The 17,657-nt window shown below is 46.3% G+C and overlaps 1 protein-coding gene across 1 annotated transcript in view; it reads left to right on the forward strand.

The window, feature by feature from the left end:
* The window catches only part of LOC116978252 (solute carrier family 22 member 5-like), a 306,466-nt gene that overhangs the window by 277,368 nt on the left and 11,441 nt on the right, over positions 1–17,657 (forward strand). The window contains exons 3-6 of the mRNA XM_033029253.1: positions 7,936–8,090; positions 8,893–9,064; positions 13,938–14,064; positions 16,713–16,813. Coding sequence (XP_032885144.1) covers positions 7,936–8,090; positions 8,893–9,064; positions 13,938–14,064; positions 16,713–16,813 — 555 coding nt within the window. The remainder of the gene's footprint in view (positions 1–7,935; positions 8,091–8,892; positions 9,065–13,937; positions 14,065–16,712; positions 16,814–17,657) is intronic.

Genomic DNA, 17,657 nt, shown 5'->3' on the forward strand with positions numbered 1-17,657 from the left:
TCTGCTCTTGTACCCATCCCCCTGCCACATTAGTTTAAATCATCCCTTTCTCTGTATCTTAGTTGCTGAAACCCAGGCAACATTCTAGTAAATCTCCTCTGTACTCTCTCTATTTTGTTGACATCCTTCCTATAATTAGGCGACCAAAATTGTACACCATACTCCAGAATTGGCCTCACCAATGCCTTGTACAATTTTAACATTATATCCCTACTTCTATACTCAATGTTCTGATTTATAAAGGCCAGCACACCAAAAGCTTTCTTTACCACCGTATCTACATGAGATTCCACTTTCAGGGAACTGTGCACAGTTATTCCCAGATCCCTCTGTTCACCTGCATTATTCAATTCCCTACCATTTACCATGTACGTCCTATTTTGATTTGTCCTGCCAAGATGTAGCACCTCACACTTATCAGCATTAAACTCCATCTGCCATCTTTCAGCCCACTCTTCCAACTGGCATAAATCTCTCTGTAGACTTTGAAAATCTACTTCATTATCCACAACCCCACCTATCTTAGTATATCTGCATACTCACTAATCCAATTTACTACACCATCATCCAGATCATTGATGTACATGACAAACAACAGTGGACCCAACACAGATCCCTGTGGCACCCCACTAGTCACTGGCCTCCAACCTGACAAACAACCATCCACCATTACTCTCTGGCATCTCCCATTCAGCCACTGTTGAAATCCATCTTGCTACTTCCACCATTAATATCCAACCATTGAACCTTCTTAACCAAACTTCCGTGAGGAACCTTGTCAAGGCCTTACTGAAGTCCATATATACAACATCCACTGCTTTACCCTCATCAATTTCCCGAGTAACCTCTTCAAAAAATTCAAGAAGATTAGTCAAACATGACCTTCCAGGCACAAATTCATGTTGACTGTTCCTAATCAGACCCTGTTTATCCAGATGCTTATATATATTATCTCTAAGTATCCTTTCCATTAATTTGCCCACCACTGACGTCAAACTAACAGGTCTATAATTGCTAGGTTTACTCTTAGACCCCTTTTTAAACAATGGTACAACATGCGCAGTACGCCAATCCTCCGGTACTATTCCCGTTTCTAATGACATTTGAAATATTTCTGTCATAGCCCCAGCTATTTCTGCACTAACTTCCCTCAATGTCCTAGGGAATATCCTGTCCGGACCTGGAGACTTATCCACTTTTATATTTCTCAAAAGTGTCAGTACTTCCTCTTCTTTGAATCTCATAGTTTCCATAGCTACTCTACTTGTTTCCCTTACCTCACATAATTCAATATCCTTCTCCTTGGTGAATACCGAAGAAAAGAAATTGTTCAATATCTCCCCCATCTCTTTTGGCTCTGCAGATAGCTGTCCACCCTGACTCTCTAATGGACCAATTTTATCCCTCGTTATCCTTTTGCTATTAATATAGCTGTAGAAACCCTTTGGATTTACTTTCACCTTACTTGCCAAAGCAACCTCATATCTTCTTATAGTTTTTTTAATTTCTTTCTTAAGATTCTTTTTACATTGTTTATTACTCCTCAAACACCTCATTTACTCCATGCTGCCTATAATTATTGTAGATCTCTCTCTTTTTCCGAACCAAGTGTCCAATTTCCCTTGAAAACCGTGGCTCTTTCCAATTTTTACTATTTCCTTTCAACCGAACAGGGACATAAAGATTCTGTACTCTTAAAAGTTCACCTTTAAATGTACTCCATTTCTCTACCACATCTTTCCCATAGAACAAACTGTCCCAATTTACTCCTTTTAAATCCTTTTCGCATCTCCTCAAAGTTAGCCTTTCTCCAATCAAAAATCTCAACCCTAGGTCCAGTTCTGACCCTCTCCATAATTATATTGAAACTAATGGTATTGTGATCACTGGTCCTGAACTGTTCCCCAACGCATACCTCTGCCATCTGACCCGTCTCATTTCCTAACAGGAGGTCCAGCACCGCCCCTTCTCTAGTAGGTCCTTCTATGTATTGCTGCAAAAAACTATCCTGCACACATTTTACAAACTCCAACCCATCCAGCCCATTTACAGAATGTGTTTCCCAGTCTATGTGTGGAAAATTGAAATTACAATGCTCCCACAATCACTACCTTGTGCTTACTACTAATATCTGCAATCTCCTTACATATTTGCTCTTCCAATTCTCGCTCCCCATTTGGCGGTCTATAATGCGTGTTGCTACCCCTTTCCCATTTCTCAGTTCCACCCAAATAGCCTCCCTAGACGAGCCCTCTAATCTATCCTGCCAAAGCACTGCTGTAATATCTTCCCTGATAAGCAATGCAACACCTCCACCTCTTGCCCCTCCAATTCTATCACACCTGAAGCAACGAAATCCTGGAATATTTAGTTTCCAATCACAGCCCTCCTGCAACCATGTTTCACTGATCGCCACAACATCATACTTCCAGCTGTCAATCCAGGCTCTAAGTTCATCCACCTTTCTTACAATGCTCCTAGCATTAAAATATACACATTTAAGAAACCCACCCCCTCTTATTCTCTGTTTATTGTCTTTTTCTTCTCTCTCCCCTACATTTTGGGTCAGAGTGCTACCATTCTCTGCCTCCTGCCTCACACACTGACTGCTAGCTTTCCCAATTTGAGTCCCTCCCCCCAACCATACAAGTTTAAATTCTCCCCAGTAGCCTTTGCAAATCTCCCCGCCATGATATTGGTCCCCCTCGAGTTCAAGTGCAACCCGTCCTTTCTGTACAGGTCGCACCTTCCCCAAAAGAGGTCCCAATGATCCAGAAACTTGAATCCATATCCACTGCACCAGTACCTCATCCACTCATTTATGCTCCACCTCGCTCCATTCCTACTCTCACTGTCGCGTGGCACAGACAGTAATCCTGAGATTGTTACCTTTGCAGTCCTTCTCCTTAACTCTCTACCTAACTCCCTAAATTCTTCTTTCAGGACCTCTTCTCTTTTTTTACCTATGTCGTTGGTACCTATATGCACCACAACCTCAGGCTCCTCTCCCTCCCATTTCAGGATTTCTTGGACACGTTCAGACACATCCCTGACCCTGGCACCAGGGAGGCAAACTACCATCCGGGTCTCCTGTCTGCGTCCACAGAATGGCCTATCCGACCCCCTGACTATAGAGTCCCCTATTACAATTGCCCACCTCTTCTTTTCCTTACCCTTCTGAGCAACAGGACCGGTCTTTGTGCCAGAGGCCCGGCCGCTGTCGCTGCCCCCAGGTAGGCTGTCTCCCCCACCCTTACTCAAACATGAGTACTTATTTTCAAGGTGTACAGCCACCGGGGTACTCACCAGCCCCTGCCTCTGCCCGTTGCCCTTCCTAACTGTGACCCAGTTTTCTGTCTCCCGTGGTCTTGGAGTGACCACCTCCCTGTAACTCCTTTCTATGACCTCCTCGCTCTCCCTGAGCAGACAGAGGTCATCGAGTTGCTGCTGCAGGTTCCTAACACGGTCCCTTAGGAGCCCCATCTTGACGCACCTGGCGCAGATGTGGACGTCTGGAGAGCACTCAGACTCCATGACCTCCCACATCTGACATCCAGAACAGTAAACTGCCCTGGCCCTCATTCTCCCCCTTATCCGAATACAATAAAGCCTTACCCGGGATACAAGCCAATCAGCTGCTTCCTCTAGTCCGTTCGACCAATCAGAGGCTTCCACCAGCCCCCTTAATTTGAAGTGTGATCTGCGAATGGAACGTTGCAGATTTTGGCTCCTCCCCCTGTAACGGCTCCTGGGCCTCTGTTGAAACAAGCCCCGCGATGGGTTTTTGAACTCACCACACAAACGTCGCTCCTCCCTCAGTAACGGCTCCTGGGCCTTAACTCCCAGAATCCTTAACTCCCAGAATCCTTAACTCCCAGAATCCTTAACCTGAAAGCAGAAATGTAAACCCGGGGTTGCACCCAATCAGCTGTTTCCTCTGGTCCTCTTCCACCAATCAGAGGCTTCCACCAGACTCCTTCTCTGGAAGTGAGATGGAACGTTGCAGATTTGGGTACTCTCACAGCTCCAGGTAACTCCTCCTCGCACCAACGGCTCCCCGGGCCTCTGTAGAAGCAAGCCCCACGCTGTTTTTATACTCACAGCTCCAGGTAACTCCTCCTCGCACCAACGGCTCCCCGGGCCTCTGTAGAAGCAAGCCCTGTGCTGTTTTTATACTCAGAGCTCCAGGTAACTCCTCCTCGCACCAACGGCTCCCCTGGCCTTTGACTTACGATATTTCGACTTTACAACGGTGCAAACGCTGGGCAACGACAGCGAGCCACCGCTCACTTCTGGTCATGTGATCAAATTGTATTAAATGTGTTTTGACTTACAATATTTTCGATTTACGATGGGTTTATTGTACTCCCTCTCCCCTCCCTCTCCCTCTCCCCCCCCCCCCCCCCGCCCTCCTTCCCCCTCACTCTCCCCCCACCCTCTCCCCCCTCCCTGTCCCTCCCCTTCCTCCCTCCTTCTCCCTCCCTCCCCCCCCTCCCTCTCTCTCCCTCTCTCCCTCTCCCTCCCTCTTTCCTCCCTCTCTCCCCCCTCCCTCTCTCTACCGCATGTTCGGGCAACAGACCCAACGGGTCTGCACTTAGTCTAGTATATATATATAAACACACACACACACACACACACACACATATATATATATCTATCTATATTACTAAAACTCTCATCTTGACCGCTTCCTGTTGCTCTGTATATTGATTTTAGAAAAAACGCTGTCACTTACGGCTGTGATTTTTGCCCATCTTACTCAGAGACCCCCTCCGCTGCGCAGGACAAGAGGATTTCTTCTATCGATGACCAATAAAAGAGTTATTAGTGTTTAAAAAATGTTGAGATTCTCTCTCCTGAAGGCCACGCCCCTGCCGGAGGGACTTTAAAACCCGGAAGTGTGGAGTTCTCTGCAAGATGGGGAGCAAGAGCTGTGTTGCCTTTGGTTTGAAAGTGCTGAAGCTGTCTAGCCTTTGGTTTGAAAGCACTGAAGCTGTGTGGTCTTTGGTTGGAAAGTGCTGAAGCTGTGTTGTCTTTGGTTTGAAAGTGCTGAAGCTGCGTTGCTTTGGTTTGAAAAGTGCTGAAGCTGATTTGCCTTTGGTTTGAAAGTGCTGAAGCTGTCTAGCCTTTGGTTTGAAAGCACTGAAGCTGTGTGGTCTTTGGTTGGAAAGTGCTGAAGCTGTGTTGTCTTTGGTTTGAAAGTGCTGAAGCTGCGTTGCTTTGGTTTGAAAAGTGCTGAAGCTGATTTGCCTTTGGTTTGAAAGTGCTGAAGCTGTGATGCCTTTGGTTTGAAGGTGCGAGAGCTGCCTTGCCTAATTAAAGCTGCCTTGCCTAATTAAAGCTGCCTTGCCTTCCATATATAATTAAAATTTAATCCTGACCACTTTATATTGATTTAAGAAAAAACGCTACCATGTAGGGCTGTGATTTTTGGCCATCTTACTCAGAGTCCCCCTCCACTCATCAGGTGCCGAGGATTTTTCCTATTGATAAAAAACAAAAGAGTTATTAGTTTTTTTTAAATGTTGAGATTCTCTCTCCTGTCAATCACGCAATGAAGGCCACGCCCCTTCTGGTGGGAGGGGGAGGGACTATAAAACCCGAAAATGTGGGCGTGGCTCAGTCTCTGCAAGATGGGGGATGTAGAGGTCACGACTCACTGTCATTAGTGGCCTTGCACCCTGCTTGAAGTGGTATGAAACTGCACTTGAATTTGGTGGCCTGCCACCCTGCTTGAAATGGAATTTCAAGGAATAGCCGTGAGTCAACTGCCAGCCCACCAGCCGTGAATGAGTGAGCTGCCAGCAGAACAGGCTTGAGTGACTGAGCCGCCAGCCCAAGAATCCATTCGGCCCACAATGTCCATACTAGCCCTCTGGAAACCAGTCTCTTCAGCGCACAACACCCATACTAGCGCTCCAGAAAGCCTCCCCACTGGCCACCAATATTGGAATTAGTGGAGAGGTGGAATATTGCGTTGGGGGACCAGCCCTACCGTGTGATGCTGGGACCCAACGGGTCCCACTTAGTCATACACATAAAAAACAGACAAACCAAAATAGTGCAATAATAACAATAATAGTCACTGAAGTTCAGAGCTTATTTGAGATTGTGGCATTTAATAGCCTGATGGCAGTAGGGAAGAAGCTGCTCCTTAACCTGGAAGTTGCAGTTTCAGGCTCCTGTACCTTCTTCGTGATGGCAGGGGTGAAATGAGAATTTCTGATCCGGTAAAATCCCTTTGAAGGTGGGGGAGATCAGAACCTGTGATGGACAGGTCAGTGTTCACAACATTTGCAGTCTTCTTTGCTCCTGGGCATTCAAGTTGCTAAAACAGGCCATGATGCAACCAGTCAACATAATCTCTACTGTACACCTGTTTATAATATACTTACCTTAACAAATCTTAGGGGTGGCACAGAGGCGCAGTGCTAGAGTTGCTGCGTTTCAGTGCCGGACACCCAGGTTCGATCCCGACCATGGGTGCTGTCTGCATGGAGTTTGTACGTTCTCCCCGTGCCTGCGTTGTTTTCGCCGATTGCTCCAGTTTCCTACCAAAGACGTGCAGGTTTGTAAGTTAATTGTCTTCTGCAAATGGTCCCGAGTGTGTAGGATAAAACTAATGTATGGCGATTGCTGGTCAGCATGAACTCGGTGGACCGAAAGATAATAGACAATAGGTGCCAGCATCGGCATTCAATGTGATCATGGTTGAACATCCCCAATCAGTACCCTGTTCCTGCCTTCTCCCCATATCCCCTGACTGCGCTATTTTTAAGAGCCCTATCAGCTCTCTCTTGAAAGCATCCTGAGAACCTGTCTCCACCGCCATCTGAGGCAGAGAATTCCACAGACTCACCACTCCTTGTGAGAAAAAGTGTTTCCTCGTCTCTGTTCTAAATGGCTTATCCTTATTCTTAAACTGTGGCCCGTTTCTGAACTCCCCCAACATCGGGAACATGTTTCCTGCCTCTAGCGTGTCCAAACCCTTAACAATCATATATGTTTCAATGAGATACCCTCTCATCCTCCTAAACTCCAGTGTACAAGCCCAGTTGCTCCATTCTCTCAGCATATGACAGTCCCGCCATCCCGGGAATTAACCTTGTAAACCTACGCTGCCCTCCCTCAATACCAAGAATGTCCTTCCTCAAATTAGGGGACCCAAACTGCGCACAATACTCCAGGTTTGGTCTCACTAGGGCTCTGTACAACTGCAGAAGGACCTCTTTGCTCCTATATTCGATTCCTCATGTTATAAAGGCCAACATGCCATTCGCTTTCTTCACTGCCTGCTGTACCTGCATGCTTACTTTCATAGACTGATAAACAAGGACCCCCAGATCCTGTTGTACTTCCTTTTCCCAACTTGACACCATTTAGATAGTAATCTGCTTTGCTGTTTTTGCTACCAGTGGACAACCTCACATTTATCCGCATTAAACTTCATCTGCCATGCATCTGCCCACTCCCCCAACATGTCCAAGTCACCCTGAATTCTCATAGCATCCTCCTCACGATTCACACGGCCACCCAGCTTTGTATCATCTGCAAATTTGCTAATATTACTTTGAATCCCTTCATCAAAATCATTGATGTATATTGTAAATAGTTGCGGTCCCAGCACCGAGCCTTGCTGTACCCCACTAGTTACTTCCTGTCATTCTGAAATGGACCAGTTAATCCCTACTCTTTGTTTCCTGTCTGCCAACCACTTCTCCATCCATGTCCGCACTCTATCCTCAATACCATGTGCCCTCATTTTGCCCACTAATCTCCTATGTGGGACCTTATCAAATGAGGCCTGTTTCCATGCTGTGTCTCATAACTAAACTAAGCTAAATGTGTTCAAATACATGCATATGTTTACGTGGATACTTTGGTCAGTAAGCGTGCAGTGCTGTATATAATTGAAAGCTTTATTCTGTTTTCGAGGTTTGGGAGGAAGATTGTTTTGTTTGGAACTATGGGGGTACAGATTTTATTCAATCTGCTTATCACATTGTCACCCAGCTGGGAAATCTTCTGCCTGATCAATTTCCTCAGAGGCATCGGTGAGGTTTCAAACTATGTGACTGCGTTTGTGCTTGGTAAGTTTCATTCATGGAAGTTACATTCATGCTATTTCTTCGCTCTTTTTCTACATTTAATTATTCAGTTTTGATTGCGATCAGATCTCTCTCAGCGCAGAGGGAGAAGAGGAGGGAAGAGACAGTAACCCTAAGATTTTTGCCTCCACCACAGTGAGGAGGTGCTTGGAGGATACACTGTGGTGGATGTTAATTTGTGTTTATTGTTGTTTATTATTGTATGATTGTATGTATGACTGCAGGCACAAAATTTCGTTCAGACCATAAGGTCTGAATGACAATAAAGGTATTCAATTCAAAATACACACGATCACAGGTAGAACATACAAACTCCTTACAGACAGCACCCGTAGTCAGGATTGAACCTGTGTCTCCGACTCTGAAAGCACTAGAAAGCAGGAACTCTACTGCTGTGCCACCGTGCCGCCCTATTATCTATGGCAATATCTTACTGATCAGTATGGAGAAAATGAATTCCACTGAAATTTGGTACACATGATTAAAAAATGTATCATTAAACCATTATCAAAGAGGCTAGATGTTGTCAGAGGCATTCAAATGCCCTGACACATGATTAAAAATAAAAACTTTGTTCTCTATTATGTGCTGCTTTTTAATACATCTTGGTGCTGTTTGATAAGTGGCCTCATTAAGGTGGAATTCTTCAAGCTTCACATGGCTTGGTTTATGGTTAAGCAGGTAATTTAATGTTGGCAACTTTTAGTTGAATATAAAAGTTCCAGAGGGGCAGTGAATGAAAATGAACTCACGAATCACTGAACCTTGTTATATACTCTTGCAGGATCTGAACTTATGCAGAAATCCATTCGAATTACATACTCTACACTTGGAATTGGCTGTTTTTATGCCGTGGGTTACATGATGCTGCCTTTTATTGCCTATTTCGTGAGAGGATGGAGAATGTTGATATTGATCCTGAGCCTGATCAGTTTGCTGTACATTCCTTTGTGGTGGTATGTAGAACTTTCAACCTGCAACCCAATTAATCAGTAGGTAATGACCTTACAATGCTGGTGTCACTGGGATTAATTCTGATCAAGATAACCAAAATATGACCATCGAAAAACCCCCTCACCTGTATCTGTCTGAAGATAGGTCTAGACCTGTAAATCACCCATTCCTTCTCTCTAGAGATGCTGTCTGTCCCGCTGAGTTACTCCAGCATTATGTATCTATCTTTGGTGTAAACCAGCATCTACAGTTCCTTCCTACACATTTCAACCTATCACCTGCCAGTCGATAGTCTGTCCACTGTGTTGGAGATGGAGAAATCAAGAACAGGGAGAGAGATGTCAGAGATGGTGCCGTAAGGTGACATTAGTCCCTCTCCTGTCCTCCAGGACCCCGTCTGCGGCTAGAGAAGATGAAAAGATCTTTGTCAAGGCTCCTGCAATCTCCTCTTTCAATAACCTGGGATATGTCCCATCAGGGCGGCAAGGTGGCACAGCGGTAGAGTTGTTGCCTTACAGAGCCAGTGACCTTGGTTTGATCCTCACTATGAGTGCTGTCTGTACGGAGTTTGTACATTCTCCCTGTGACCGTGTGGGTTTTCTCTGGGTTCTCCGGTTTCTTCCCACACTCCAAAGACATTCAGGATTCATGCAATCTCCACACAGACAGAACCAGATGTCAGGACCATACTGGGGTCTCTGGCACTGTGAGGCAGCAGCTCTACGAGTTGCGCCCCTGTGCCACTCTTATTGTCCTGGTCTCTCGTTTAGAATCCTCTGCCCAGGAGATAAGCCTGCATCCGTTTGTTTGTTTGTTCATTTGTCCTGGTTAAGCCGCTGTGCACACGGCATCCAGCCAACGGTCGTTAGTCTTTTTATTATTTTTCTCACCTTTAATTTATTGTTAATTTCATGTTTTCATGTACCTTGTGTGTTGTGACTGTTGGCAGATCAATTTCCCCCATGGGGATGAATAAAATTTTATCGTATCATATCATATTGTTAAGAATATAGCGGTAGGTAGACAAAAATGCCGGAAAAGTCAGGTGTTGAGGCAGCATGTTTGAGAAGGAACTGCAGATGCTGGAAAATCAAAGGTAGACAAAAGTGCTGGAGAAACTCAGCGGGTGCGGCAGTATCTATGGAGCAAAGGAAATAGGCAACATTTCGGGCTGAAACCGTTGTTCAGACTGATGTAGGATGGGGGGGGGGGGGGGGGGGGGGGAAGAAGAAAGGAAGAGGAGGAGCCAGAGGGCTGAGGGAGAGCTGAGAAGGGGAGGAGACAGTGAGGACTACCTGAAATTGGAGAAGTCAATGTTCATGCCGCTGGGGTATGAACTGCCCTAGCGAAATATGAGGTGCTACTCCTCCAATTTCCGGTGGTCCTCACTCTGGCCATGGAGGTGGCCCAGGACAGAAATGTCAGATTCGGAATGGGAGGGGGAGTTGAAGTGCTGAGCCACCGGGAGATCAGGTTGGTTATTGCGGATCGAGCAGAGGTGTTCGGCGAAGCTTGGTCTCACCGATGTAGATCAGCTGGCATCTAGAGCAGCAGATGCAATAGATGAGGTTGGAGGAGGTGCAGGTGAACCTCTGTCGACCTGGAATGACTGCTTGGGTTCTTGAATGGAGTCAAGGGGGGAGGTAAAGCGACAAGTGTAGCATTTCTTACGGTTGCAAGGGGAGGGGGTGGTACGGGTGGGAAGGGACGAATTGACCAGGGTGTTACGGAGGGAGCGGTCTTTGCGGAAAGCAGACAGGGAAGGAGATGGGAAGATGAGGCGAGTGATGACCCATTCTCCCGTCTCCAACAGACCCCCTCCTCTTGGACTCCCCCTCATGGCGATCTACCTGCTTTAGACCTTTTTATTTTAAACTGCTGGCAGGACAACAACCGCCACAACTTCTCCACTTCCCTTTCTCATCCTAACCACTCCCCCCTTGAATGTACAGCCATCCACTCACCCTGCAACAATCCCGACTGGGTGATCAAACCTGCCGACGAGGGAGGTGCCGCGGTAGTCTGCCGCGCTGACCTTTACGGGTCTGAGGCCAGGCGCCAACTCTCAGACACCTGCTCCTACTTATCCTTGGACCATGACCCCACAGAAGAGCACCAGGCCATTATCTCAAACACCATCACTGGTTTCATCACTTCCAGCTCCCTGCCCTCCCAAGCCTCCAACCTCATAGTTCCCCAGCCCCGCATGGCCCGATTTTACCTTCTCCCCAAAATCCACAAACCTGACTATCCTGGCAGACCTATTGTTTCTGCTTGTTCTTGTCCCACCAAACTTATTTCCACATACCTCGACTCCATCCTATCCCCCCTGATCAAATCCCTCCCAACCTATGTCCAAGACACCTCACACATTCTTCGACTCCTCCATGACTTCTGTTTTGCAGGCCCCCACTCCCTCATCTTCCCCATGGATATCCAGTCACTCTACACCTCCTTTCCCCCTCCGTTTCTTCCTCGACCGCAGAACCATCCAATCCCCATCTACAAATACTCTCCTCCGCCTAGCGGAGCTGGTCCTTACCCTCAACAACTTTTCCTTTGGCTCCTACCATTTCCTCCAAATCCAAGGTCTAGCCATGGGCACGCGCATGGGCCCCAGCTATGCCTGCCTCTTTGTCGGGTATGTCGAACAATCATTGTTCAAGGCGTACCGTGGCCCTACCCCCGAACTCTACCTCTGCTACATTGACGACTGCATTGGTGTTCCAAACCAGGGCATCAGAGATGTCCGCATACTTTAGGGAACGGGGGTTCCCCTCTTCGACCATAGATGAGGCTCTCATCAGGATTTCTTCCATACCCCGTAACACTGCTATCACTCCCCAACCCCCACTCTTAACATGGACAGTCCTTCTAGTCCTCACCTACCACCCCACTAGCCGTTACATACAACAAATAATCCTCCGTCATTTTCACCACCATTCAACTGGCTTCCTCCAGCCACAACCCCCATCCTTGGGGGGTGTGGACTCTTTCCCATGGAAAAGGTTTAAATGCAGAGGTGAAGGAATAAGAGCTCCACATCGTGGCAGATGTGGAACTCATTGAGGTGGGGACGGAGGGAAACAAAGGTGAGGCCTCTGTTGAGGACAGACCATTTGATATCAGAGAGGGGGAGGTCAGGGGGGATGGTGAACACATGGCAAGGATGGGGGTTGTGGCTGGAGGAAGCCAGTTGAATGGACTGAGGCGTTGTCTGGTAGGGGGGGTGATGGATGGTCAGGAAGGAGTGGGTTATGAGGACTATAGTGTGGGTGGGGAGGAGCTGGGGTCACATGGATCAACCACTGAGGTTCCCTGTGTTGGGGGGGGGCACTAGGACCCAGCGCAATCAAACCCGTAGTGTGAGGGTCTGCAGCGTGGACACTTCAGGCCCGGTGCTGTGCCGAGGACTTAGATAAGGTGGCGGCTGCGGCCTGCTGGCGGGCAGCGGAGAACAATCTTTGTTCAAGGCGTACCGTACCCCTATCCCCAAACTCTACCTTCGCTACATTAACAACTGCATTATTGCTACCTCCTGCACCCATGCAGAACTCACTGACTTCACCCATTTCACCGCCAACTTCCATCAGGCACTGAAATTCACCTGGACCATTTCCGACATCTCCCTACCGTTTCTAGATCTCACTATCTCCATCGCAGGTAACAGACTACTGACCGACAGCTACTACAAACCCACTGACTCCCATGGCTATCTGGACTACATTTCTTCCCACCCTGCTTCCTGTAAGGACTCTATACCCTACTCCCAATTCCTCAGTCTACGCCGCATCTGCCCACAGGATGAGGTGTTCCAAACCAGGACATCGGAGATGACCTCATTCTTTAGGGAACGGGGGTTCCCCTTTTCGACTATAGATGAGGCTCTTACCAGGGTCTCGTCTATATCCCGTAGCTCCGCTCTCACTCCCCATCCCCCCCACTCATAACACGGACAGAGTCCCCTTGTCCTCACCTTCCACCCCACCAGCCGTCACACACAACAGATAATACTCCAACATTTTCGCCACCTCCAACAGGATCCCATCATTGGCCACATCTTTCCATCTCCTCCCCTTTCGGCTTTCCACAGAGACCGCTCCCTCCATAACTCCCTGGTCAAATCGTCCCTTCTCACCCAAACCACCCCCTCCCCCAGTACTTTCCCTTGCAACCGCAGGAAATGCCACACTTGTCGCTTTACCTCCCCCCTCGACTCCATCCAAGGACCCAAGCAGTCTTTCCAGGTGAGGCAGAGGTTCACCTTCACCTCCTCCAACCTCATCTATTGCATCCGCTGCTCTAGGTGTCAACTGCTCCACATCTGTGAGACCAAGCGCAGGCTTGGCGATCGCTTCGCCCATCACCCCCGCTCGGTTCACATTAACCAACCCAATCTCCCAGTAGCCTAGCATTTCAACTCCCCCTCCCATTCCGAATCCGACCTTTCTGTCCTGGGCCTTCTCCATGGCCAGAGTGAGTCCCACCACAAATTGGAGGATCAGCACTTAATATTTCGCTTGGACAGTTTACAACCCAGCAATATGAACATTGACTTCTCCAATTTCAGTTAGTCCTTGCTTTCTCCCTCCTTCCCCTCCCCAGCTCTCCCACAGCCTACTGTCTCCGCCTCTTCCTTTCTTCTTCCCGCCCTCCCCCCCCCACATCAGTCTGAAGAAGGGTCGTGATCCGAAACATCACCTATTCCTTCGCCCCATAGATGCTGTCTCACCCACTGAGTTTCTCCAGCATTTTTGTCTACCTTCGATTTTTCCAGCATCTGCAATTCTTTCTTAAACAAGAATATAGTGGTAGTAATTTCACGTCCTTTGATGCTTCAAGAATTCTGTTACAGAATACCTTGTTTAATTCTAGGTTTATTCCTGAATCTCCACGCTGGCTACTGTCCAAGGGAAGGGTTAAGGAAGCAGAATCAATAATTCGATTCATGGCAAAGAAAAATGGCATCACTCCACCAGCAGTACTTTTCACCGACGATGAGGTATTGGGGCAAGACCATTTATTTCATTGCTACGTGGTTGTTCAGTTCTTTAATACAGAGCTCGGTTATTTTCATATCGAGTGGATGTGGAGAGGATGTTTCCACTTGTCGGAGCGTCTAGGATCAGATGTCGTAGTCTCAGAATTAAAGGACGTTCCTTTAAGAGGGAGACGAGGCAGAATTTCTATGCCAGGTCACAACTTAAGTTTAGGGTTGGATGAACAACTATACTCAACATCTCCCGAATCTATCTCCACATTCTTTATATTTGTAATCTCCTTTCCTTCTTGCTCTTTTTCCCCCTTTCTATTAGTTTATAGTCTCTCTTAAAAAAAGATTTAAAAAAATAAATCTTTATCATAGGCTGGTGAATGTGGATTTTTTTGCTGCAGAAGGCTGGGGAGGCCGTGAATGGATATTGTTGAGGCAGAGTTAGATAGATTCTTGATTAGTACGGGTGTCAGGGGTTAGGGGGAAAATGCAGAATAGGGTTAGGAGGGAGAGATTGATCAGCCATGATTGAATGGCAGAGTAGACATAATCGGCCGAATGGACTAATTCTGCTCTTATCACATGATATCTATTCATAAGGTGATTACTCCTTGATTTTGAGCCTTCTCTACCTTTCAGTCTGAAGAAGGGTTCCGACACAAATCGCAACCTATTCCTTTTCTCCAGATGCTGTCCGACCTGCTGTTACTCCAAAGTTTTGGGTCTCTTTGGTATAAACCAGCATCTGCGGTTCTTCCCTACAGAACTGCTTGATATTGTTTCGTCTGACAAGTCTGTCCCACTTCCTTTGTTTTTTGTTATCCACGTGTTTTCAGATGATAAGTCTTCACCAAGTTAATCGATCATTAAAAATTTAATAATGTAAACCTGACTTCACCCAAAAACAAAATGACGTACATTTTTGACCAGACTTCACTGCAAAAAAATTAGGCATGAATATCCTGACAAATATGCAGCTGTATTATAACAACTGCACAAATAGGGCAACACGGTGGCGCAGCGATAGAGTTGTTGCCTGACAGCACCAGAGACCCGAGTTTGATCCTGACTATGGGTGCTGTCTGTACGGAGTTTGTACGTTCTCCCTGTGACCTGAGTGGGTTTTCTCTGGGAGCTCTGGTTTCCTCCTACACTCCAAAGATGTTTAGGTTTGCAGGGTGATTGGCTTGCTAAAATTGTAAATTATCCCTGATGTGTTGGATAGTGTTGTGTGGGGATCGCTGGTCAGCGCAGACTCGTGTGGCCGAAAAGCTGGTTTTCTGCCCTGCATCTCTACACTAAACAAATCTAAAGGAGATCAACATGAACTGTGTGTCGTGACCTCTCAATGGATAAAATTATTTTTGATTTTTTTATTAGCAGTAATTTGGAGATAAGATCGCATTTGCCTCGTTCCATTATAAGAGGTTCAGGTTTATTAGTTTCGGGTGCATGTAAGTACAGTGAAATGTTTTGTTTTGCCTGCTATCCAATCAAGTCAGATAATGCTATCCATAAATACAATCAAACCAAACTCAAGCACAGTAGGCTGAGTAAAGATACAGAATGCAGAATGTAGTTCTCAGCGTTATAGATATACATTACATAGGATCACTCTCAGATCATTAGCAAGATTGTTTCACTGATTCTCTCTCTGATTCTTGCCATTTTCCCCATGGGCTTTATCCTATAAACATTTATTAGTAGAAAACGGCTCTATTGCATGATATTGAGAAAGGAAAAATATTGAGCTTTTGAGTTCGATTTTACTTTAGACTTTAGAGATACAGTGCGGAAGTAGGCCCTTTGGTCCACCGAGTCCATGCTGACCAGCGATCACCCCGTACACTAGCACTATCCTACACATAGGGACAATTTAAAGATGAGTGTGGGAGGAAACTGGAGCACCCGGAGACTACCAATGCGGTCACAAGGAGAAATACAAACTCCATACAAACAGCGACTGTAATCAGGATCGTACCCGGGTACCAGGTGTTGTAAGGCAGCAGGTTTTGTAAACCTGCATCTGCAGTTCCTTGTATCCACATGGTGTTTAAAAATTGCACATTGTTACAAAAATTCAAACTACATTGCAGAGCACTATTTATGGAGTTTGTGCTATTAATCAAGATTTAGTTTTGGAGTTTTGCAGATTCTAATTTGACTTTAAATGTAGGAGAATATTCAGCATATTTTTATAAAGCCATTAATTTAATTGGGCTGAAATTTAATTTTTACCAGGGCGCATTTGCTAGCAGTTTGGTGAAGAGAAACAATGCTGAGATTTTAGGAGGTTGTGCCAAGGTTTTCAAGGCATCTTTGCAATGCTTCTGCAACCTTGCTCAATCCTCTGAATACAGAGTTGTATACAGAGCTGTATGTAACACTGTATACAAGAACAAAGGATGACCTGGCATGGGTGAACAGCCATGAGGTGGGTGGGTGGTTGTGAACAAAGGAGGACCTGGCGTCAGATACTTTGTAACTTTGTGCCCTTCATGTGGCGTCTATTTGCAAACCTTGGGTGTGCAAAACAAAGAATATCAGACTTGTCACATGTTTCTGGACCATCGCATGCCCAATATGAATCAGGAGATGTGAATAATAAAACTGACACTTTCCGCTGAGCTGATGCAACCTTCTGTTTTTTCTTCCAGCTTGAAAATATACAGAATAAACAATTAAAATCTGTTCCATTTAGTCAATTAATAAAATCTCGCAATATCCTAGTCATCACAGTCATTAGCATACTCTTATGGTAAGTATGAGATTCAAGAAGAATATTCAGACGTGTTTATTAAAAAATATCTGTGAGGAATATGTTCTTTTATCGGCACTGTGGCTGGGCGATACCTCACAGCACCAAAGTCCCGGGTTCGAATCTGACAACAGTTGCTGTCTGTACAGTGTGCGTTCTCCCTGAAACCGTGTGGGATTCCTCCAGGTGCTGTGGTTTATCTCACATTCCAAAGAATGCCAGTTTGTAGGTTAATTGGCTTCTGTAAAATTGTAAATTGTCCCTAATGTGTAGGATGCAAAGCTCGCATAACAGAATTAATGCACGGGTAATTATTGGTCGACAAGGACTTTTTTTTTAACCAAAAGTAATTTAAATCAATTATTTACAAAAGTGCTATTTACCATACAAAACAATACAAACTAACCCACCACTATAAACAAAATAAAGCAAATATTCTTAAATATTAAATCACAAATTCCCCATCCTTATTGTGGATCCATTCCAACCCCTGTGGTCCCGGAAATCCCGCAGGGCACCCGTGGATAGCGTAGTCCCTTTCTATCTGGGCGTGGACGTAACCCCGGAGAAGGGGAAGGCAGCCGGCTCGGACAGAGTCCTCTTCTGCCTGGCGCCTTGACTCCCAGATAGCCAGCTTGGCCAGGCCAAGGAGCGACCCAATCAGGACATCTTCGGTCCTACCATCTCCCCTACGCGCAGGGTGTCCAAAGATGAGGATGGTGAGTGTGAAATGCTGCCAGAAGGCAAGGAGCAGCCCCTTTAGATATTGGAACAGGGGCTGCAACCTCACACACTCCATGTCCACGTGGAAAACTCTTCCAGCCCGCAAAAATGGCAGGCGGCT

Source organism: Amblyraja radiata, chromosome 11, assembly GCF_010909765.2.
Source record: "Amblyraja radiata isolate CabotCenter1 chromosome 11, sAmbRad1.1.pri, whole genome shotgun sequence".
NCBI lineage: Eukaryota > Metazoa > Chordata > Chondrichthyes > Rajiformes > Rajidae > Amblyraja > Amblyraja radiata.